We start from the raw sequence: 22731 nt of genomic DNA, 5'->3' as shown, positions 1-22731 counted from the left end.
CGCCGCTGCTGCTGCTGCCGCCACTGCACCCAGCACAGCCAGGAAACACAGGAGCGGGACCAAGCGCAGCGTGGCGATGGGCGGGAGTAGAGCCCCGCCGGAGAAACTGGACGGCCGCCGGTGACAGGTGAGTGCGCCAGCGCGTGTCCCCGAGCGCCCCCCCTCCCGCGGTGGTCGCGTCCGGACCCCCCACAGTGCCGCGCTGGGCCGTACCACCAGTGCCGGCCGGGCGGGGACCGCGGTCCTCGAGCCCCCCCTTCCGGGACTGAGTCGGGGTGGCTGCGCGGGGGTGGTAGTTCTAACCCTGAGGGGCCGGGGGCGGGGGCGGCGGGCCGTACCACTGAAACGGCGGGGGGCTACCAAAGTGCGAGGACCGTACCACTGAAGAGCTGGGGGTGCGGACCCCAGCATGTGCGGGCTGTGGGCTGAACCCGCGGGATGTGAAGGAAAAGCGTGACTGGCGAGCGCTGAACCCTCGAAGGGGCGCACCTTACCAAGTGTAGGGGGCTGTACCTATTTGGGGCCGTGGGAGCAGTTCATATAATGCTTTGAGAGAGGTGGGGGCTTCTGGGGAGGGAGCTGTACCAAGTATGGCCGGGGCAGTGCCGTCTGGGTTATACCACTGGGGGGAGCCATCCTTAGAACATAGAGAACGCTACATCAAAGGAGGAGGGCTGTTAAGTTTATAATCTTTTAGGGACGGGACTGGCCCAAGTGGGTGTTCAGGGGAGTATTTTGGGAGGGCTGTAATGCAAGTGATGAGGTGGGGCTTCTGCCTCCTAAGTTTGGTGGGTGGAGCTTGGGGTTTACACTTAGCTGAAGGGGAGGATCACCCTTTATTAAACTTAATGACTGAGGGGAACTGGATGGACACTGGACTGCTGTCTACCCCAGAACCCTTTCACATTACACCTTATTTTACGATGTGTGGGTCACCCCTGTGGCAAGTTGTTTCTTTCCTTGGGGAGGGGGAGATGTCTTAGTTTGAAGTTTTCTGAGCTTTCCTCCATTTAGGGAAGGGAAGGGTTATTGAGCTTGGATTTAAGAAGCTGTGTGCTCCCTGTCCTGCTTAAGACTTGGGAGGAAGGAGCGTTTGGAGGGACACCTCTCTCCTGTGACAAGGTGGCTGGGGACATCTTTAACCTTGCTAATCTGAGGATCCCTTTCTCTGATTTGGAGGCTGCTCGGACTCAACAAGGGGCCTAGACTGGAGTAATTAGGTCCTCCACGGACTGCCATTCAACCATGTCCCCTCTTCTCCTCCCAGAGAAGCATGGGGAGTTAAGTCAGGCCTCTGGGCCTGACCTTGGTTGGTGGTGGATGTGAAGGGGCCAGGCACCACCCACTGCAGGCCCCTCTGTTCTTCTTGAGGCTGTGTCATTCTGGGTTAGCAGTCCAGCTGCCCATCGTGTTTACGCTCCCCATCAGGCGATAACAGTTGGCCTCACCATTAGTCGGCAATGAGGTTAAGCACTGTTTTCCCAGCTGTTCCTCTTTGCATAGGCCAAGGGGACTTGGGTGGGGGTGCCCCTGGCCCAACCTGACCCAGGGAGGAAAACTGCTCTGAAGGACCTGGGACAGCCAAATTCCCCACAGATCTGGTTTCTCACCGTGGCCCTTGGGTGGATGCTTGGAACAGCCAGCCCCAGACGTGAGGCCGCCGTCCCTGCTCTCCAGGCCAGCTTATGACCTTGGCTTGCCAGTAACCTTTGCCTTGGGTCCGGAGTTCCCGGAGGGCTGGCTGCAGTCCCTGATTGACCCAACTAACATGGGCTGATGATGTGGTCAGAGGGGACAGATGGTCGCTTCTGGTCCACGGCATCAGCTTCCAAGCTGGCTTCTGTGAGTTGTGGTTCCTGGAAAAAAAGGTCCCTGAGTCTCTGTGAGGCCATGGTGGCTCTACAGTTTTTCTCCACTAAGAGTTTTGTCCCTCTGGTCTCCTTCTGCCAGTTTTAGAGGGTTTGCCTGATGGGGTTAACAGCAGCAATAAAAACAACCGTAATACTGATGGCTGACGTTTATTGAATGCATTCTGTGTGCTGCTCAGAATGCTTCACATGGATTAACTTGCTGAATACTCACATCCTAGAGCCATAGGTACTGACTGTTGTTATGTTCTGTTTTAGAAGGGGAAACTGAGGACAGGCAAATCATTTCCAGAGCTAGTGGATAGCCAGTTTTTATTGAACATTTACCATATGTCAGCCATGTGACAGGCCTTTTACACACATGACGTCATTTAAATCTCAAAACACCCCTATGGGGGCCGGCCGAGTGGCACGATGGTTAAGAACTCGCTTGGGATGCCAGAGGGCCCCGGTTCGGATCCCACATATGAGGGCCAGTGACACTGCCCTCCACAGCTAAGATGCTGAACAACAGCTCAACCTGGAGCTGGGCTGCCATGAGTCGCCGGCGACGGTGTAGGCTGCACTCCCTGTGGCAGTGGGTTGCCATGGGCTACCGTATGTAGCCAGCAGCCAGCGTGAGCGGCCAGCAGCCGCAGTGAGCGGCCGTCCAGAAGCCGGCGACTGATCTGCCTCGCCAGAGAAGAGCGCAATGATGGTGCCAACTTGGGCCAGTGAAGCAACGTCCTCCACAACTAGATTGAAGAACAAAACGACAGCAACTTGTCTGTTCCCCTTCCCCCAATTCCCCAGCATTGTTCCCATCCCCCCAATTCCCCAATAAAAATCTTTAAAAAAAACAAAACAAACAAAAAAAAAACACCCCTATGGGGTGGGTATGATTGTGCCCCTTTTGTAGACCACTATGAGGTAGAGAGAAGTGTGATACCCATTTTACAGATGCAGAAACTGAGAATTTCTGTGAAGTGAACTGATTTGCCCCAGGTCTCACAGCAAGAAGTGGTAAAGCTGGGATGTGAATCCCCGTCACCGTTTGGCCTCAAAGTTGAACTTCTTGTCAACGAGTAAGTGGTTTATTTGCACCCAGGGGTGGATTTGGTGTTTCTGTCCATTTTGCAGAGCCAGAAATTGAGGCTCAGAGGAGGAATTGCCTCGCCCTAGGTTTATCAGACTTAGAGGGCCAGGCTAGGGTTTGAATGCATATCAGCTTGTCTCTGGTGTCATGTACTCCTGGCTCACTGGACCCCAAACTGAAGTGGGTCTCACTTCAAAGCCCCTACCTTGGACCTTGCCAGCTGCACCTACGGACATTTTGTTCCCTTCGTCCCCAGAGCCTAAGGGCTGCTGTGAGCACGTCTGCCGGCAGCCAGTCCAGTACTTCTTGGCTTGCTGATGAAATTTGGTCTGTCCTCAGAGTTAAGCCAGGGCATCTTTGAACCCGGGGCAGAGTGTGTACGGGGAGCCAAGGGAAGACAGTAAGAGCGATATGCAGAGGGTGGCACAGCTCCCAGGGGACCTGTGTTAGAAGTCCCTGCACAAGGATGGTGTAGTGGGCATGCATTACAAGTTCTTGTGTTTTCACGTTCTGCCTGTGTGACCTTGGGCCACAGTGTTCATCTCTGTGCAGTGGACTCAGAACAGTAACCACCTTGGGCTGTTGTCAGGATTGAGTTAATCCGCGAGAAGCTCCATGAGAAGCTCTTTACACAGGTGGCTGGCACTGTGTAAATGCCCAGTCAGCAGTCTCAAGGGCATCCACCCTTCCCTACCCTTCACCCTTAGTCCTCTTGGGTGTCCTGCTATCCAGCTGCCCAGCCTGGCCCAGCCAGGATCCAGGAATCTGGTGTCCTGGTATCTAACCTCTGTAAAGAACTGCGCTGAAGTGATTTAGAGCACAGGGTTCAAATCCAGCCCTTCCACTCACTGGCTGTGTGACCTTGAGCAGATTCCTCAACCCTTCTGAGCCCGGTTCATCATCTGTGTCATAGGATGATGATAATTCTCCCTTGATAGGTTGTTGTGAAGGTTAAATGGGTTCATTTGTGGAAAGCATTTATAACTGGACAGGTATAACAGTAAGCCTACAGTAAACATTTCTTGCTCTCACTATATTTAAGAAGAGTGCGCGACACGTCGTAAGCCATAGGATATGTTAGCAATTGTAATTCATATTATTTCTGCTAGGATTTTGAAGGCCCTTTCCAAGTTACAGAATCTTGACAGATAATACCAGGAGGAGGGCAGGGCCAAAATGAGCATCTCCATTTTCCAGATGAGGGTTAGGAGTGGGAGGGGCATATAATCCAAATAACAACTGGCAAATGCGGCACCCAGGTCTTCTCACTCCCCCACACATTTGCTGCCTGGAGCCCCTTTGAGGTCGAAAGCCCAGCTCCTTTCAAGATGTCAGCCTCTGCTAAACCCTCTTCCAATACATGTTTTTTATTGAATCTCCACCAGGAGTTGTGGGAATAGCTTTGACCCAGGTTAGGAACAGTCCTTTTGAAGGCTTGAGGCAGAAGGGTGGGCAGGCAGAGTTGGAAAAGTGCTCATGGAATCAGGGGCCAGGCTGTGTAGAGCCTGGTGGGTCCGGTCAAGAAGCTTAGGTTTGATCCCAAAGGCATGGCAGAGCCGAGAAAGGATTTTCTCCACCACCATTTGTTGAGTGCTTACAGCATGCCTGACATTGCTTCAGGTGCTGGAGATACAGGGGTGCACTTGACAAACCCCTGACAGAGCTGACGCAAACCGTAAAACCGGGTTAGTAAAAGAGGGGCAAGTTAAAGGGAGAGGCTAGGCAGTGAATTAAAATCAGGTGTGACTGGTGCTTCTTTAGATGGGCTGTCAGGAAAGACTTTGAGCTGATCATGGATTGACTAGGAGACAGGAGAACAAACAGCCTTGGGGTGTGTTGGGGGACCACAGTACAAAAGTCACAGGGAGGACAGAGCTTGGTGAGGTGCAGGGACTGGGTAAGAGAGAGGGCATGGGGGGTGGGCGGGGCTGGGCTACTCAGAGACTTGCAGCCTTCTCTAAGGTGCAGCTTGGTCAGATTTATGGTTTTAGCAGGTGCCTTTTTCCATAAGAGAGGTTCTCAGGCTTCTGCCTGGGGTAGGGGTAGATTTTAGAGATGGTCAGGGAGTTTCACAGGCCTCCCACTTCCTTCTTGAGTAGAATCTCTGCCTTAGAAACTGCAAAAGCCTGATGGTCTCCTCCCTCCTCTGTGGTTTTCACACCGTGTTCCCCAGGGCTTATGGCTGTTCCCTTTAGGGACAGATGGGGGGAGGGTCAATGGGTTGATTTGCTCCCTACCCTCCCCAACCCAAATAGCTGGGCTAATGTCAATTAACAGTGCAGAACAATAGTAATACCTGATTTAAAAAAAAAACCACCACACTTGCTGAATCTGCCTTCCGCTCAGCTTCTGTGCCTGAGGGCCTGTGCCATTCCTGGCACTGTCTTGGAACTCAGAAGACCAGGCCTGTGGCCCCACCTTCAAGTGGAGACAGTTGCCCAGTAAACAAGTCTATGATAGGACATCAAGTTGAGATTGATGTTATGAAAGTAAAGAGAATGGGGATCAGGAGAAAGAGTGTGGGGCTATTAGTATGTTTTAGTTGGGATGATCAGGGATGGCCTCGCAGAGAAGGTGACATGTCGGTAGAGACTGGAGTGCAATGAAGGAACCATGGGAGGACTTGAGTGAAGACCCTTCAGACAGAAGAGGAATCAGCTCTGATTCCCACCTCGCAGTGGTGAGAACTGAGGCCTGGAGAGCTTTGGTTACCTGTGCTAGGTCCCTCAAACTGGCAGTGTTGGGGCCAAGCTCTGAATTTGGGCAGTGTGGCTCCGAGTCCCCCAGCTCAGGAAGGCACTTGGTAACCATGGGTGAGGGTAGCTTCTAATCTCACACCTGAGCCTCAGACCTAAGGTTTAGTACAGTGAGCAGGAGCCTGGCTGTTGATTCTCCCAGGCCCATTTGGGGTATTTTTCTGGAAGGACTGGAGCCCCTCAGAGCAAACCTCCTGGGGTCTCCAGAATTTTCTTTGCTTGGGAGGATGGAAAGCGTGCCCTTTGCAGTTGATCTCCAAACCTTTGGGGGACCCAGGGACACCCCTCCCTGGGCCTCTCTTTGACTTCCCAAGAGCTCTCAGTAGAAGGCTCTCAACCACCAGGCCTCTGGGCTGCACGGTGGGGTGGTTCCGTGGCAGGCTCTTCTGGACAACCAGCCAAGCAGTGAGAGGCCCAGCTTGGGGAGACAGCCCTGGGAGCAGGACCAGGAGGGAGGGAGCGAAGGAGTGGGTGTGGGAGGGACTGCGGGGTGGGATCTCAGCCTGGCCCCCTTGGGGGCAGGACCCACTGCCAACTCGGCACCCACAGCAGGGCCCAGCTGTGCCGGGTTCTTGGAGCAAGGGACAGCAAGCTGGGGCTGGCTGAGTGGAGAATACATGTCAGAGGTCCCTGCAGGAAGTTCCTCGAGCCCAGCTGTTCTGCCCAGGAAGCTCGTCCACAGATGTTTCTAAGGGTGAGGCCAGAAATCCAAGTCTGTCTTGGTTTGCCACCTTGTGGGCCCTTTCTGAATGGACTGGGGCGGCTGCCACTCCCATGTCCCCTTCCCCAGACCTTCCCAGCCTGGTTTTAGGTCGGCTTCATCTGGTGGATCATTGCGAAGTGGTCCGGGTGGGGGAGTAGCCAGCCTGGGTATGAACCCTGCTCCTGGCTCCTCCCTTGGTTGCTGGGGAACCCTGGGGGCCTTATTTCATTTCTCTGAGGTGTATTTTGCTCAGCTGAAATGGGAACATCCCTGCCGAGTGGGGCTGTAGAGAGGAATCGGGGAACTAATAATGTGTTAGAGAGTGCTTGGCATGGGGCCTTCTGAGAAGGTGCTCCATGGATCCAAGCTGCTGCCGCCGCCGCTGCTGGAGTTTGTTCGGCTGGGCACCTGAGAGCAGAGAAGGGGCTCTGGATGCAGCCAGCCTGGGCTTGCTGGTTGGCAGGGCGGGTTTGGATTTGAAGCTTTGGGAGGGGGTGGCAGGCCAATTAACTGAGGTTCCCACTGGCGAGGGCTCCGGTTAGAAAAATTAATCACATCCATCAATGAGACCCCACTTGGCCAGACATGGCTCTGAGCACTTGGTATGTGTTAGCTCAGATGCACAGCAGCCTGTGAGTTGGGTAGTAGTCACCCCCATTTTGTAGTTAGGAAAGCTACATAGCAGTGAGGTGCAGAAAGCTACATAGGATGCCCGTCTTGTTATTGAGAGCCAGCAGAGTTGCCTCTCTGTGCCAGGCACCGCGCCAGGGTTTTACGTGGTGCTCTCCCCAATCCTCACCACAGCCTGGGAGCTCGGCACAGCTGTTCTTCCCATTTCACCGGTGAGGACACAAAGGCCTGGGGGGGGGGGGGGAGTCACTGGATTTGCCCAAAAGTGTTAGTTAGTTCATGACAGACATGAAATTTGAACCCAGCTCTATCTGGGGTTGAGTGTGGCTTTTTAAGGCTGGCTCTTCTGCCTCTGACCAGTGTCATGGCCACTGTTTCTGAGGTCCTTACTGTTATGCTAGTGATCTTTCTGCTGTCTCTTCTAGACAGCTGGCACAAAATAGGCCTCAGTTGTCCCAGAAGTGACAGGATTAGCTCCGTTTGATGCCTGCTTGGGAGATGGGGCTTTCTTTCTCCACTCCCTAATGCCCATGGAGCTCTGGCCTTGGCCAGCCCCTCCTTCCCTGGAGGAGGAGCCGGGGGAAGCATAGCGGGTGGGAGGTACTCCCCTACCGTGTGCCTTGGGGTCTGATTCCCAGTTGGCCTCTGCAGTCAGCCTTGGCTGTTTTTGGTCATTTGTGTATTCCATCCCTTCATCAAGTAATTTATTGAGTACCTGCTACGTGCCATGTGTGGTTCTGGATGCCAGGGAGTGGCATGCAGTCTAGTGGAGGAGGCAGAAAAATAGCTTTCAGTGTGGCTGAGGAAGGGAACAGAGATCTAGCTGGCCTTGGTGGGAGGGAGGCTTCGGGAAGGCTCCTGAGGTGAGACGGGAGGCCATGAATGTGAAAGTCCAAAGGAACGGGCCACACGGGTACAGCACAGGCAAGGCCCCGAGGTGGGAGGTACTTTGATGAGGTGGTGACACTGTGGCTGCAGCAGGGGAAAGAGGAAGGTGGCAGGGCCCAGGTCTGCCAGACAGGTCTGGGGTCCCTTAGGGCTGTGCTTCTCAAAAGTGGTGTCCAAAGATCTGGGGGGTGGCGGCGACAGGTGTTGAGCATGTGTTTTGGGGTAGTGTCTGCAAGTTGTCTACTTTTTTTAGCTGTGTGTTTTCATTTAGATGATATTTTCAGAAAGTTAATACAGGCATGTCATGAATCATCTGGATGATTCCTTTTAACCAGCTATGACAGTATTCACATAGCTGCCACTGCCATCGTTCTGACTAACTGAGGCTCAGGTGGGCCCTTGACTTTGGAGTTGGCCTTTGTGTAATTGCTGCCTGTCTTCCTAAGTGCTGGCCTCATCCCCAGCTGTGCGTGAAGCCCATCTCATTGGATCCCCATGACAACCCTGGGATGTTAAGAAAAAGCATCTTTTGAAATAACGTAAGCATATGCTCCGTCAGGTTGGTATTAAGATCCTATTTTGTCGACGAGGATGCTGAGGTTCAGAGAAGTGACCTGTGCAGCCTGGAAGTGGTAATCAGGGTGTGAACTGATCAGGATCCCAGACATGGGTTTGGGCCTCTGAACCCTGTTCCGGCTCTCTGGGCTGAGCAGGTCAGGGCTCAGGAGTGATGGCATCTCATGGGAGCTTCTCCTTGGCCCCTGGGCCCTGTGACCATCATGGTATTCGCCTCACCCCCACCCCTCCTCCTGCCTTCAGGTTCCTGCTGCTTCATTAGCAGAGGTTCTGTAGAGCTGCACCTCCAATCTGCTAGCCACTAGCCATGTGTGGCCATTTAAATTTTAAATAATTGAACAAAGTAAAAATGCAGTTCTTTAGTTACACTAGCTATAGTAACCACATTGCCATCCTTATAGAAAGTTTTGTTGGCCAGCTCTCCTGCACTCACTTGTGATCTTTGGGCATGTGATTTGTTCTCTCTGGGTCTCAGTTTCCTTTTCTTTTCTTTTCTTTTCTTTTTTTTTAAAGATTTTATTGGGGAATTGGGGGAGGGGAACAGTGCTGGGGAATCAGGGGAAGGGGAACAGATAAGTTGCTGTCCTTTTGTTCTTCAGTCTAGTTGTGGAGGACGTTGCTTCACTGGCCCATATTGGTATTATCATTGCGCTCTTCCCGGGTGAGGCAGATCAGTCGCTGGCTTCTGGATGGTCGCTCACGGCGGCTCTTGGCAGCTCATACCGGTTGCTGGCCACTCATACTGGCTGCCGGCCACACACGGTAGCTTATGGCAGCCTACTGCAGCAGGGGCTGCAGCTTACGCCGTCGCCATTGACTCACGGCAGTTCCAGCTCCAGGTTGAGCTGTTGTTCAGCATCTTAGCTGTAGAGGGCAGCGTCACTGGCCCTCATGTGGGATCCGAACTGGGGCCCTACTGCTCAGAGCTGGCGTCCCAGGTGAACTCTTAACCAATGCGCCACTCGGCCCGCCCTCAGTTTCCTTTTCTGAAGGATGAGGATAGTAATAGCATCTACCTTACAGGGTTGCTGTGAGGGTTGCTATTTATCCAGGCTAGGCATGTTGTGAGCACTTAGGAAATGCTAGCCATGCATAGCCCCTGCCTGTTTGCTCCCAGATATCCTAGGGATGAGATGGGACTTGGGCTACCAGGCCCTGCCTCAGAGCTCCTGGCTGGGGAGGCAGCAGGTGATGATGTGGAGCAATGCCTGTGAGGGAGGAACCCCTCAGCCAGACTTGAGGGGCCCTGTGTGTGTGTGTGTGTGTGTGTGTGTGTGTGTGTGTGTGTGTGTGTGTCAGGGGCAGCCTAGGTCTGCAGGGTGTCAGGGATGGTAAGAGCAGGCTGGCTGGGGAGTGGGAGGGGGCTCAGTCTCTTGGGACCAAGGGCAGAGGGAGGTAGAGGAGACTTAGGGCTAGGACAGCGTGATCCAGTCTTCTCGTCGTGTCCTAGCTGCCTGGCCTTAGGTACTGAACCCTTCCAGGCCTCAGTTTCCTCATCTGTAAAATATGGGTCCTCGTGATCCCCAAGTGGGCCAGGTGGTGAGAGTGTCAGGCCAGTGTACAGGGCTTCTTCTGGGGATAGCTCCTGGAGAAGAAGGCTGTGATATAGCTCCTGCAACACTGGGGCCAGGGGATTTCATATGCTGCTCCCTCTTCAAGCCAACAGTTCCCCATCTCTCTACAAGAAATAGCCACAGCCCTCACAGTGGCCTCCCAGGGCCTGCCCGGCCTGGCTCCCAGCTTCCTCTATAGCAGTATGTGCCTCACTGCCCTCCACCACCTCCTGTGTCTCACGCAGGCCACACCTTGGTGCTGTTCTTCTCCAAGTCTCCACATGGCTGCCTAGTTTTTCTCAGGTTTGTACACAGATTTCACCATCTCAGTGAGCCCTTCTCTGACTACTCTACTAAATCAGAAACCCTCTCCCCCTTCCCAACACCTAGTCCTCCATATGTGGCTTTTCTCCAAAGCATTTGTCAACTTCTGATATACTGTGTAATTTGCTTATTTATTTAACTTATTTATTTTAATGTCTGTCCATCCCCCTTTCCCAATAAGCTCCTCCAGGGCAAGGAGTTTGTTTTGGTCACTGCTGTCCCAGAGCAGTGCTGCCACAGCATGGGTGCCATATTTGTGAAATGAATGAATACAGGATTTTTTTTTTTTTAAGCTGAGCCATCCTGCCACCTGTTGGCAGCTCAGCGGCTGCTCAGCTCGGGCCAGGACTCGAACCACTGTTGCTCAGAGCTCAAACTCTTGAGCGAGCTCTTAACCAACTGGGCCACTCAGCCAGCCCCCCCCCCTTTTTTTTAAATTGGGGAACAGTGTGTTTTCCCAGGATCCATCAGCTCCAAGTCAAGTAGTTGTTTCAATCTAGTTGTGGAAGGCGTGGGGATCAAACTGGCAACCTTGGTGTTATGAGCACTGCACTCTAACCAGCTGAGCCAACCGGCTGCCCGAATGCAGGATTTTTTGTTTCATCTTCACTTAGCAGAACTCTGAGCTCAAAAGCTGTGGTTTTGTTTGCCACCTCCACCTTGCATTGATGAAAGCTCTGGGCCTGCCTCTGTGCTGGACGGGGCTGGGGACACAGTGGGGACCAGGACAGACCCCTGTCCCTGCCTGTGGAGCCCCCAGTTCAGTGGGGGAGATGCTGTTACCTAGAGAATTGTACAAGCGACAGCGCGGTAGAGCTAAGTGCTGTGAGGGGATGAGACTCGTTGTGGGCCCCTCAGGGCAGGCTTCCCTGAGGAAACAGGGATTTAGCAGGTGAAGGTGGGTGAGGAGTGTGGGAGGACTAGCATGGGTGAAAGCCCTGGGGTCAGAAAAAGCAAGGAGTGGTCAGGGGACTGAGAGAAGGGGCAAGTGTGCTGGGGGGAAGCATGCTGACCAGTGAGGCTGGGGAACAGGCAGGGGCCACCTCAGATAGGCCCTTTTTGCTTCCCTAGGGCCTTGGACATGGTCCCCAAGCAGGGAAAGGGTCATTGCTGTGTTTGGAGGGTCCCTCTGGCCTCGGCGTGGTGCTCTCAGTGTGTTTGGAGCCCACAACCAGGCAGACTCAAATCCTTGACATGATTTCTGTGGGTGCTGGAAGGCCCTGGGTGGCAGGGTGAGGGGGAAGGTGTCGAGGGGTGGCAGGGAAGAGAAGGAAATCTACTCTGGTGCTTATTCTTGTCCCAGTATCTTTTGCAACCTGCCCACGTCTTCAGCCTGCCTCCAATCCTACCTGTTCCAAGTAGACAGATGGGGCAGTTGGGGGGAGTGTGCGGTGTTTAAGAGAAAAGAAAATATCTTTAATGCCGCCTACTTACCAAGGAGTCTGAATAGGTAAAAATTCACTCGTTACAGAACTGCATAATGTAGGAAGTAAAGGTCCCCATGTCTCCACCCAACAGAAGAAATAGTGATACCTGACAGGTGTTGAGCAGCTGCTGTATTGGGCTCTGTCTCAAGGACTTTATGTGGATTACTCATTTAGTCCTCAGAACAGCCTTGATGGTATGTACTATATATTATCTCTGATATATGGATGAGGAAACTAAGGCAAAGAAAGGGGAAGCGATTTGCCCAAGGTCACACAGCAAGTGGCAGGGCTGAGGTTGAAATGCATCTGGTTCCTGAGGCCACCTTGACTCCTGTACCCATTACTCTGCCCCGTGGGCTCTTTGGCACAGTTCCATCTATACATGTGATGGTTAAACATAGACCTCGCCCCCTCTAGTCTGTGACACTATTCCCTGTAAGATCCATTGTTGCTCGAACAACTGCTTTCCTGAAAAGGATGCTTTGATGAAATTTATACATGAATTGTGAGATGCATGTCAATCTCAGAAATGTCAGCATGTGAAAAAATATGCCCATCAGAATTGAGACGACATGGCGTGTCCGTGTTTGTTACAGAAAAGGGATCAGGTTGGATGTTGTGTTGTTCCGTGAGCACACTGAATGCTGAAGGTCAATGTCGGCTCATCGAGGTTGGTTCTTGTGCCTTGGATGGCTGTGTTGTGCTCTGTCCACTGGATGGACCTCATTGAAGGCTGGGCGCTGTGCTGAGCCCTTCCATCCATGAGCCTGCAGTGGAGGCACTGCTGCCAGCCCCATTGCACAGAGGAGGAAACTGAGACTTGGGGATGCTATAAAGTCAGAGAGCAGGGACCTGAATCCGCGTTGGCCGAACCCTTAAGGCTGTGTGGTGTGCAGTGTGGTGGGGAAGCCAGGCTGCCTGGGCTCCCATCCCAGCTCTGTATTTCCTGATCGGGTGATAGGGGCAAGTCATTTCACTTCTGTGACTTAGTTTCTTCATTAAAATGGAGATAATAGTACGAGTACCTGCCACATAGGGTTGCATTGAGGGTAGAATGTGTGCCTGGCATGCAGTGAGGCATTCCCTCTTTTTAGTACTACCATCATATTAATCATTATAGCATTGGACCCTGTTGTGGGCATTAGGTGGCTTCCAGGGTTTCACTATACCAGCAAGAATACCCTCAGAACAGCAGTTCTCAGCCAGGGGGTGGCTTGCCCCAAAGAGACATTTGGTAATTTCTGGAGACATTTTTGATGGTCCCAGCTCAGGGGAGGATGTGCTGTTGACTTTAGCAAATGAAGCCCAGGGATGCTGCTAAACCTGCCATTCACAGCACAGCTCTCACGACCAGAATTACCCAGCCCCAAGCAGCACTAGTGCTGAGGTTGAGAAACCCCTTTGTGCACTGGCATAAGCGTTTTCTGCAGAAGTTCCTCCAAGGACGTGTGTGTTTTCCATGTTATCAGTTTTGCTCAAGTGCCCTCACAAAATGAGGGAGCAGCTCTGAGAGCTGCGGATGGCGGCAAAAGAGGGAGTCATTTCCCTCCGCCCGCTCCATGCGCCTTTCCTCCAAAATTCCCACAAGCAGCTGCTGCCTGTTGAAGGACAGGTTCCTGTTGTCTTTGAACTTATCTCCTGAGCAGGCCCTCCTGGGAGCTGTAGGTGAGGTGCTGGTTAGAGGGCAGGAGACAGAGGTTCCTGGGGGGTCACAGTGCCAGGAAGGAGCCCCTACTCCACTGTCTCCAGATCCAGGACACAGAGTCTCTGCCTCCCCGCTTGCCTCCCTCATCCCATCTGTTCCGTCTGGCGTTGAAACCAGGTCAGTGAGAGGGGGCGAGAGAAAAAGGACCTGACAAATGGCAAGGAAAGGAATTTAACTTATTTTGAGCCTGTTCTGGGCACAGAGCTTCACTCATTACACATTCATTCCACAAATACTTATTAAGTCCCCACTGTGTACCCAGCACCTTGCAAGGCTTTGAGGTCCAGCAGTGCCCAAGACAGGCCAGAGCCCCTGTCCTTACCATGCCGACATCATAGTGGGGCAAGGTCAACAATAAACTGGTAAACAGGTAAATAATATACAATCCTGTCAGTGACGATAAACGCTTATGGAGAAAAATAAAGGGCCAGGGGACGTACTTGGGTGGGTGTACTTTTGTCTAGAGAGGTTAGGAAGGCTTCTCAAAGGAAGTGACATGAGCAAAGACTAATGAAAGGCTTGGGGCTACTATGAGTATTGCTGTGAATATGAGGTTGAACAACTTAAGTTCGCAAGCTCATCCTAGAAAAAGTGCTACATACCTCATTGCTGAATATCACTACAGTCACCTTCCAAGTACTCCCCTTGGGAAGCTATGCACCAATGCCAGCACCTAGTCCACCCTTCAAAGCAATTTTGGAACTCTTTTCCTGGAATGGCCATCAGAACTGTCATCGTATTACCCTTGATGTCCTGAATGTCATCAAAATGTGTTGTTCATTTCAATATTTCCTTTATCTTCGGGTAAAGACAGAAGTTATTGGGGGCCAGATCAGGTGAGCAGGGAGGGTGTTCCAATACAGTTATTTGTTTACTGGATAAAAACTCCCTCACAGACAGTGCCGTGTAAGCTGATGCATTGTCGTGATACAAGAGCCATGAATTGTTGGTGAAAAGTTTAGGCTGTCTAAATTTTTCATGCAGCCTTTTCAGCACTTCCAAATAGTAAACTTGGTTAACGGTTTGTCCAGTTGGTACAAATTCATGATAAATAATTCCTCTGATATAAAAAAATGTTAGCAACATCACTGCAACAAGTTTGCGAGCTTAATTGTCAGACCTCGTATTCTAATATATGTCTTTTGGTGAACAAATATACTCATTTCTGTTGGAGCTGTGGAATGGCTGAGCCATGGGTAGGCATATATTGAGTTTTAATTCTCACTGCCAAATAATTTTCCATAGTGGTTGACCATTTGAGACTCCCACTAGTAGTGATTCCTTTACATCCTTGTTTAACACTTGGCATTGTCAGTTTTAAAAATTTTTGGCCATCCTGGTGAGTGTGGTTTTAATTTGTATTTCCCCGTAACTAATTAGATTTTTTGCATGTGTTCCTTGGTTGTGTGGGTGTCCTCTCCTGTGAGGTGCCCTTGCTCTTTTTACCTTGCCTCCCAGGTGGCTCACTTCTAGTTGGCTGCAGCTTCAGCCCAGGCCCGGACACCCTAGGAAGCAGCAAGGAGGGATGGGGTCATGCAGGCACTCCCTGCCATGGGGTGTACTGCCTGCGGTGTTGCGGCCAGGGCAGGACAGGCCAAGTGCAGACACCCGGCCTCCAGAGGCTGGTCTCTGTCCTCCTGCCTGGGAGTCCTCCATCCGCAGCTCCCCGGGGAGCAGGCCATCCTCTTGGCTGCAGTGCCTGGTGTTTCATCACAGCAGGACTGCGTCACAAACACTTCAGCTGAGGCGCCACCCTCAGTGGGAGGACGGGGCAGGATCCAGGCAGGACACAGGGATCTTCAGTTCCTCCCCCTGCCCTTGCCCAAGCTACTGCGGCTTCTTAGTCGCTGAAATGAGAGTGTAAAAAGTGGCTCTGCTGTGCTGAGCAGCGGCCAGGGCCTCCACCACTGCTCAGCTGGGAGACCCAAGGTAAATGGCTTCCCCTCTCTGAGCCTCTGCCCTCTCCCCGGGTGTGGTTGCTGCCCCTCTGGTGGGGAGGTTGGGAGCACTCAGGACAGACACCACCGGAACACCAGCACCCTGCTCAAGGCCACCCAGCTGGCAGTGGCTCTCGGACTCTGCAACCCTGACCACTCTCGCCCATACCTGGCTTTCTTCACCTCTCTCTTTCCGATCATGGCAACCTTGTATTAAAGTGTTGGCTGGGGGAGAAGCAGCAGGCCGAATCTGCACACAGTGGGTGCTTTAGTGCTGCTGAATCATGGAGGCTCCTCCCACCAGGCTGGGAGGGGAAAGGAGAGCCGAGATCAGACACCAGGCCTTGTCCTTTTCTTCCATATCTGCTCTTTCTTTGGACTTCGGGTCCATCCCAGATCTTTGGAAACTATTCCAAAGTGAGCTCCTATGGGGGAAAGTGCGGTGTCAGTCCTTGTTGGTGAGGAATTCCCTAAGTCCCCACCACAGCTTTCAGGCCCCAAGTATTCTGCAACCCACCTCTCCTGGCTCCTGACCCTGTAGCCGTTTAGGCTGCTTGGCAGTTTTCCACACTCACCAAGTTCCTGCTTGCCTCAGGGGCTTTGCACTTGCTGTTCCCCTGCCTGAAATTCTTTTCCCTACATGTTAGCAAGGCTCAGTCCCTGTTCACATATTCCCTGTACCACGTTCCCTACTATCATTTTCCTCTGCTTTATTTTCCTTCTCAGTACCTCTCCAGCACATGACATTGTTATGTATTGGTGCCTGTCTGCCTTCCCCACTGTAATGTGAGCTTCCTGGAGGCAGGGGCTGCGTCTTAGTGACACTCTGTCTCTGGCCCCCAGGATAGTGTTGAGACTTTAGGACACTCCCAAAAAAACTGATGGCATGACTAGACTCGGGAAGTGTTTCCATGGTTGTGTCTGGTCCTGGGCTGGGGGTCTGGAGACTTGGGCTCATCCGTTGTGTACACAGCAGATACCCAGATGTTGTGCTGGTCCACTGTGTTAGCATTTGTAGATGTGAGGAGCATTGGCTGAGGAAGTGCACAGAGAGCACCCAGTGAAGCCTCTGAGGTCAGCAAGCTTCCTGGAGGAGGTACTGGTTCAGCGGAGACCTCAGGGAGAAGGGAGAACCCACGAAGGTATGGGGGATGGCGGTCAGAGGGAAGGGCCTAAGTGACAGAAGTGGAGCAGAGAGAGGGGTGTGGGGGCCGGGACTGGAGGGGTGGGGAGTGCCAGGTCATGGCCGTTAGCTTTTATTGAGGGCTTTCTAGGTGCCTCTTGGCTCCTAGAAAGGGAAGGACAGAGCCATATTTAGATGGAGTATAGGGGTTGAGAGCAGAGGCTGGGACCCCATGGAGACCCTGGGTGGTAGGGAAAGGGTAAGGAGGTGAGGGGACGTGGGGGTGGGTGGGAGAGGTGGTGAGAAAGCTGGGGACATGGGTACTGAGGACCACCCGGATCAGCAGCATTGGGGGGAGGCAGTGGACACAGGCCAGCAGAGGCTAGGTCCTGAAGGGCCTTGACTCCCAAGCCGAGGAGGTTGGCTCTTTTCTGAGGCCAGTGGGAAGCCACAGAAGGGTTTTGAGTAGGTTAAGGACAGAGTCAGGTTTGAGGGTCCCCCTAGCTGCTGAATGAGTGACAGATTGTGGGGGGAGAGTCCAGGAAGGAGGTGGGGCAGGACCCTGCTGGGAGAGGATAGTGCTGGACCTGAGAAAGTCTTGGGGTCGGGGGGATGGAGAGACCGGTCATATTAGCCATTGCAGCACAGGCTGGTGGGATATTTAGGGTTGAGAGTCTGGCAGTCCTCAGTGTTGGGGTAGTGGGGTGTGAGCCCCTTGGGGTGCTTGTTATGCCTCCTGAGGAGGGAGCCCCTGCTGCTGCTCCTGGCTCTGCCTTTGCAGCTTGGAGTTCGGAATGTGATTTCTCACCCCGCTATTTACTTCCCAGTCACTGTCCATCTTGTCTTTCCCCCGCTTCCTCCTGCTTACCTCCTTCCCTCTGCCCAGCCGGGCAGCCTGCCACTGTCACATGCCAGGCAATAGTGTGTCCGGCCCACCAGCTCCCCTGGGGCACGAGAGAAAGCTGATGCCCATGGTGTCCTTAGAGCCAGCTGCCACTTCTCTGGGGGCCACCGTAGCTCCTGACCTGCTGTCCGCAAATAACCCCAGGCCAGGAAAGGCGAAAGGCGTCTTGGGCTCCATGGCCCCTATCCAGGCCTGCGGCTCCAGGTAGGGGCCCAGCTGGCGGCTGCCTCCCGCCCTTCACCCCTCCGCCCAGGAACCTGAGACAGAAACAGCAGCCTCGGCGTCTGTCAGTCTATCAGCTGCTGGTCCCTGAGGACAGAAGCAGAGGTCTCGAGGTCTTGGAGAAGGGACCAGGGCCTTGGTCGAGCCCCCAGGACTGGCTGCTAGGCCCCAGACAAGTGCCTACGCAGTAGGTTGCTTTCTTGTTTAAGGCCCGGAGCACCTGCCGTCTGCCTTTCCTTGGTCATTTGGTGGGGGCAAGGAGGGACCTGAGGGTGAGGAAGTGACATGGGGTGGCCTTGTGCAGGGGGATGGGGATACTTGGTTTTCTAAAGGTGGCGGTTGGTGGCTTTCTGGTTTGGAAAAGGGAGGTGGGGGATGTGAGGGAGAGAGAGAGAGTGTGTGTTTGTGTGTGGAGGGGTGGCAGGCAGGTGCTGGTGGCTTTGAGCGCTCTCTGAGGTGCCCAGAGCTGTCTGATTCATCCCAGGTTACCTCAGCAGTGGGGCATGGGAATGACGCTGGGGGCGGGGCCGCAGCTCCCTTACTGCCTTTCCAGCCTGGAGCGAGGGTGGGTGGAGGGGCTGCCTCTGCTCAATTTGGGTGTTCTGAGCACAGGGCCTGGCCTACGCATAGGTCAGGGAGCTCTGCTCCCTCCAGAGTAGGGCTCTGAGGACAGGGTCATGTCCTTTCTCCCAGATTGGGGTCCCTGGGGATGGCCACATCTTCCCCTCACACTGGGCCCCAAGGGCAGGGCTCCCCCACCCTCACTGGCTCCACCCTGTGCAAAACAAGCAGAGCACCAGAGGGGCCTCAGAGCTTGGCTGTCCTGAAGGAAGGGGCTGGGGCCAAGTCCTCCTCGAATTCTGATGGGCGCCTCTCTTGTCTTGCAGACTGTGCTCTGTCCACCGTGCCTCCTGCATGTCCTGCTGCCCTGAGCTGTCCCGAGCTAGGTGACAGCGTGACACGCTGCCACCATGAACGAGGTGTCTGTCATCAAAGAAGGCTGGCTCCACAAGCGTGGTAAGGGGCTGCTTTTGCCCACAGGATTGTGCAACACACACACACACACACACACACACACACACACACACACACACACACACACCCCTCCCCCACCTCCCCCGCCCTCCTCCTGGCAGCTAGTGCCCTGAGAGGCAGAGGTGCAGGGTCTTCACAGCCCCAGGAGTCAGCATCCCAGCTCCGCCTGCCTGACCCAGGCCAGTATCTCCTTAAGCCCGTTTCATGGACTCCTTCAGCAGTAGCCTGGGCAGAGGAGCTGTGACTCTGTGGCCGAATCTCCAGGCCTATCTGAACACCCCACATGAACCCACAGGCCAGACTTCTGTAGCTGCATTCACAATCTCATTCATAGCCCCATTTTATAGATGAAGAAACTGAGGCTCAGAGATGGGAGGTCACTTAACTGAAATAACATGCTGAGGTTCATTCAGCAAGCACTCATTGAGTGTGTGGTGTGCCAGGCTGTCCCAGACTCTGGGGACAATGTGGTGCCCTCATGGAGTTTACGTTCCTTTGGGATATGGGGACAAATAATAAACAAACAAGCAGACATGTGATGTCAGGTGGTGGTGAGTGCTGTTGTGAAAAGTAAGAATTCTGATGGGGAAGGGGATGGAGAGAGGGTGGTCAGGGAAAGCTGCTCTGAGGGGATGACAGTGAACAGAGGCCTGGAGGAGGTAAGGAAGTGAGTCACACACATAGCTGGGTAAGAGTGACAGCAAGGACAAAGGTGGCAGTGTGGCTGGAGCAGAATGAGTAAGGACAAGCGGGACTAGGTGACACAGCAGAGCGGTAATGCCGCATCAAACCAGGTGGGGCCCTGCAGGCCACAGAAAGGACCTGGGCTTTGCCTCTCCAGGTAATTAGAAGCCCAGGAGGTGGTGAGCCAGGGTGTGACCTGATCTGGTTGTACTGGTGGGCAGCCAAGCCAGAGAAGTGAAGTCATTTACATGGAAGAGACTAAGAGACTAGACCCCTAGACCCTAGGCTGCTTGTCCCCAGAACTGTGGCATTTACTGGCTCTGCAGCCATGTGCCAAGGGCAGCCGGGAAGAAGCATGTGCTGAGAGTAGGCTCGTCCAGCTGAGGAGGGAGGAGGCAGACCGTCCTGGCTTCTGTGGACCTTGCCCTGTGGAGGGAGGGTGCCAGGCCTGCTCTTTGTGGACTTTTCACTCATTCAGCAAACGTTTGTTGAGCAGCTACTGTATTCCAGGCACTGATCCAGACACTGGGGATATAGCAGTGAATCAAACAGGCACAATCCCCGTCCTCATGTTGACATCTTACATTTAGTCAGGAGGGCAGGTGGCACCTGTGTCCAGTGGTGGTAAGTACCATGGAGAAAAACCAAGCAACGTGAGGAGGAGGGCCTGTGAGGCGGGCAGAGGAGCTGTCATAAACCAGGTGTTCAGGGAGGGCCTCAGTGAGAGGGGCTGTTCAAATTGAAGAGGACAGGAAGGCTGATGGGGCCAGCCCTGCAGGAATTGGAAGAGGTGTCCACCCATCCTGTCCCAGCCTGCAGACAGAGCAGTGATGAGGGACAGAGGCGATGCCCCAGGGCCAGGCCTCCCCCATCAGACTGAGTAGGGGAGACCTGTTCCCACTTCTCTTGAAGACGGGTGGCATTTGAGACACCCCGGCCTACCCCCAGGTTGGGCCCTGAGTTTGGGGCTGTCAGTGGAGCTTTTTGAACCTTGGCAGATGTCATGGTTCTAACCCCTGGCTCTACCACTTCCTTTTGATGTGACTGAGCAAGCTGTCACCTCTCTGAGCCTTAGTTTCACATCTGTAAAATGGGTTAACAACCCAGGCCTCTGACGTTGTCAGCTCCCTAAGGGCAGGGATTTGATCTGCTGTGCTCACCATGGTGTCCCCAGTGCCTAGAAAAGTGCTTCGCATGCTTCGTAGGCACTCGGTGACTGATTATTGAATGAATGGTTGGGATTGTGTGTGGGGTGGTGCGAGTGTGGTCTGGTGGGCCAGGGTCTCAGGCCTCCGAGTTTCCCAAGACCCATGGCTCCCTGGGCTGGGTCGTAGGAGTCCTGAAGCTGGCCTGAGGACTGTGGCTGGGGTGGGGGTTTGTCTTTGGTCCAGGGCTACTGATGGCATTAAATGGATCTCAGGCCCTCTCAGGCCTTCAGCGTCTCCATTCACGCTAAGGGGGCCAGCTGAGCTGCTGAGATGGCCTACCTGGGACACACCTGCCTTGGGTTTGCTCCATACACACATGTATGTGTGTCACTCCTAGGCCTCCCAGTGGCTGTCGTTCTGAGCAGTGGCTGGCAGAGGTGGGCGAGGCAAGGTGGGCCCTGCTGACTGCAGCTGTTTTAGCACCTGCACCATCCACCCAGGTGGTTGCAATAATAGCTGCCCCAGTTTACTGTGTGCCCACTCTGTGCCAGGCACGGCTGTGCTGTAGGCAAGCCCAATTTTGTTGCATTTCCATAGCCACCCTGTGAGGCAGGCATCTTACAGACCAGGATGCTGAGGCTGGGCAGGGAGACTGACTTGCCCAAGGTTCCAGAGAGGAGGTGGCAGTCCAAACTGAGGTTTGGACTTGTGTCCTTCAGCTCCTAAACCAGTGCTCTCAAGACCTGGCCTACTTGCTGCTTCTCGCCTAGCAAGGTCTGTTCAAGGAACGGGCGAAGTGAGGGTACCACTGTTGGAGTGACTCATGCCGTGTGTTGGTCCCCTTTCTGACAAAGCCTCAGCACACTCTTTGTCAGGCTCCACCAGGCCTGGCCCCGTCTGTTTAGAGGCAGACATTGTAATGGTTAACAGCATGGACAGAGCAAACCTGGGTTCTATCCTAGTTCTCCAGGTTAACAACTGTGAGCCTCAAGCAACTAATGGAATCTCTCTATGCCTCATTTTCCTCATCTGTAAAATTGGATTGTTGTGAGGATGTGTGTCCTTTCCTTCTAGGTTTTTTGTTTCCCCCCCTTAGCTTGTTACCAATGCATAAAACACCACAGGTAAGGAAGGGCCTGGATCATAAGCTTACCCTGAAACCAGTGTCCAGATCAAGAAATAGAACAAGACAGTCTCCAGAAGCAACCCCCCTGCCCCTCCCAAACAGTAACTTTCAGTGACATAGGTGAGCTTTTCTATCAATAGTTTTGTTTTGCTTTTTGAAATTGAGGTGAAATTTACATAACACAAAATTAGCTATTTTAAAATGTACAATTCAGTGGCCTTTAGTACATTCACAGCATTGTGTAACCACTACCTCTGCCTAGTTCCAAAACGTTTTCATCGCCCTAAAAGAAAACTCTGCAGTCAGTCCCCATTGCCCTGTCCTTCTACCCCTTGGCAACCACCAATTTGTTTTCTGTCTTTATGGACTTACTTCTTTTGGACATTTCATATAAATGAATCATACAGTATGTGGCCTTTTGTGACTGGCTTCTTTTCACTCAGCATGATGTTTTTGAGGTTCCTCTATGTTGTAGCGTGGATCAGTACTTCATTCCTTTTTATGGCCAAATAATATTCCATTGTATGAATATACCACATTTTGTTTATCCATATATCCATTGATGGACATTTAGGTTATTTCTGCCTTTGGCTCTTGTGATTAGCTGCTATGAACATTTGTGTACAAATATTTGAGTACTTGTTGAAAGCTTTTTTGGGTATACACCTAGGAGTGGAATTGCTGGATCATCTATTCAGTATTTATATTCTAACATATTCTATATAATTAGATAATGCATATAAATATATGTAATATAAGTAATCTGGGTCACATAGTCTGTATTTATAATGTATGGTGTATTCTATACTTAACTTTTGGAGGAAGAGCCAAATTTTTCTGTAGGGCTGGACCGTTTTACATTCCCACCAGCAATGCACAAGGGTTTCAGTTTCTCCACATCCTCACTAGTTCTTCTTCTTTTGTTTTCTTCTTTTTAAAAAACTACAGCCATCTTAGTGATTGTGAAGTGGTTGGTATCTTATCATTGTTTTGATTTGCTTTTCCCTAATGACTAATGGTGTTAAGTATCTTTTCATGTGCTTGTTG

General features: G+C 52.8%; 1 protein-coding gene across 3 annotated transcripts in view; it reads left to right on the top strand.

Annotated features, from left to right (window-relative positions):
- Window positions 1-22731, top strand: part of AKT2 (AKT serine/threonine kinase 2) — a 61856-nt gene continuing 39125 nt past the window's right edge. The window contains exons 1-2 of one of the 3 annotated variants that reach the window (XM_019629781.1): window positions 1-127; window positions 18579-18708. In XM_019629781.1, the coding sequence (XP_019485326.1) occupies window positions 18663-18708 (46 nt within the window). In that variant the 5' untranslated portion in view covers window positions 1-127; window positions 18579-18662. Of the gene's footprint in view, window positions 128-17557; window positions 17674-17775; window positions 17879-18578; window positions 18709-22731 lie in introns of those variants that run through there. The other 2 variants (XM_019629783.1, XM_019629782.1) reach the window with 2 other exon arrangements.

This window comes from Hipposideros armiger, unplaced genomic scaffold (assembly GCF_001890085.2).
Source record: "Hipposideros armiger isolate ML-2016 unplaced genomic scaffold, ASM189008v1 scaffold_867, whole genome shotgun sequence".
Lineage (NCBI taxonomy): Eukaryota > Metazoa > Chordata > Mammalia > Chiroptera > Hipposideridae > Hipposideros > Hipposideros armiger.
This window is presented reverse-complemented; position numbering and strand designations above follow the sequence as displayed.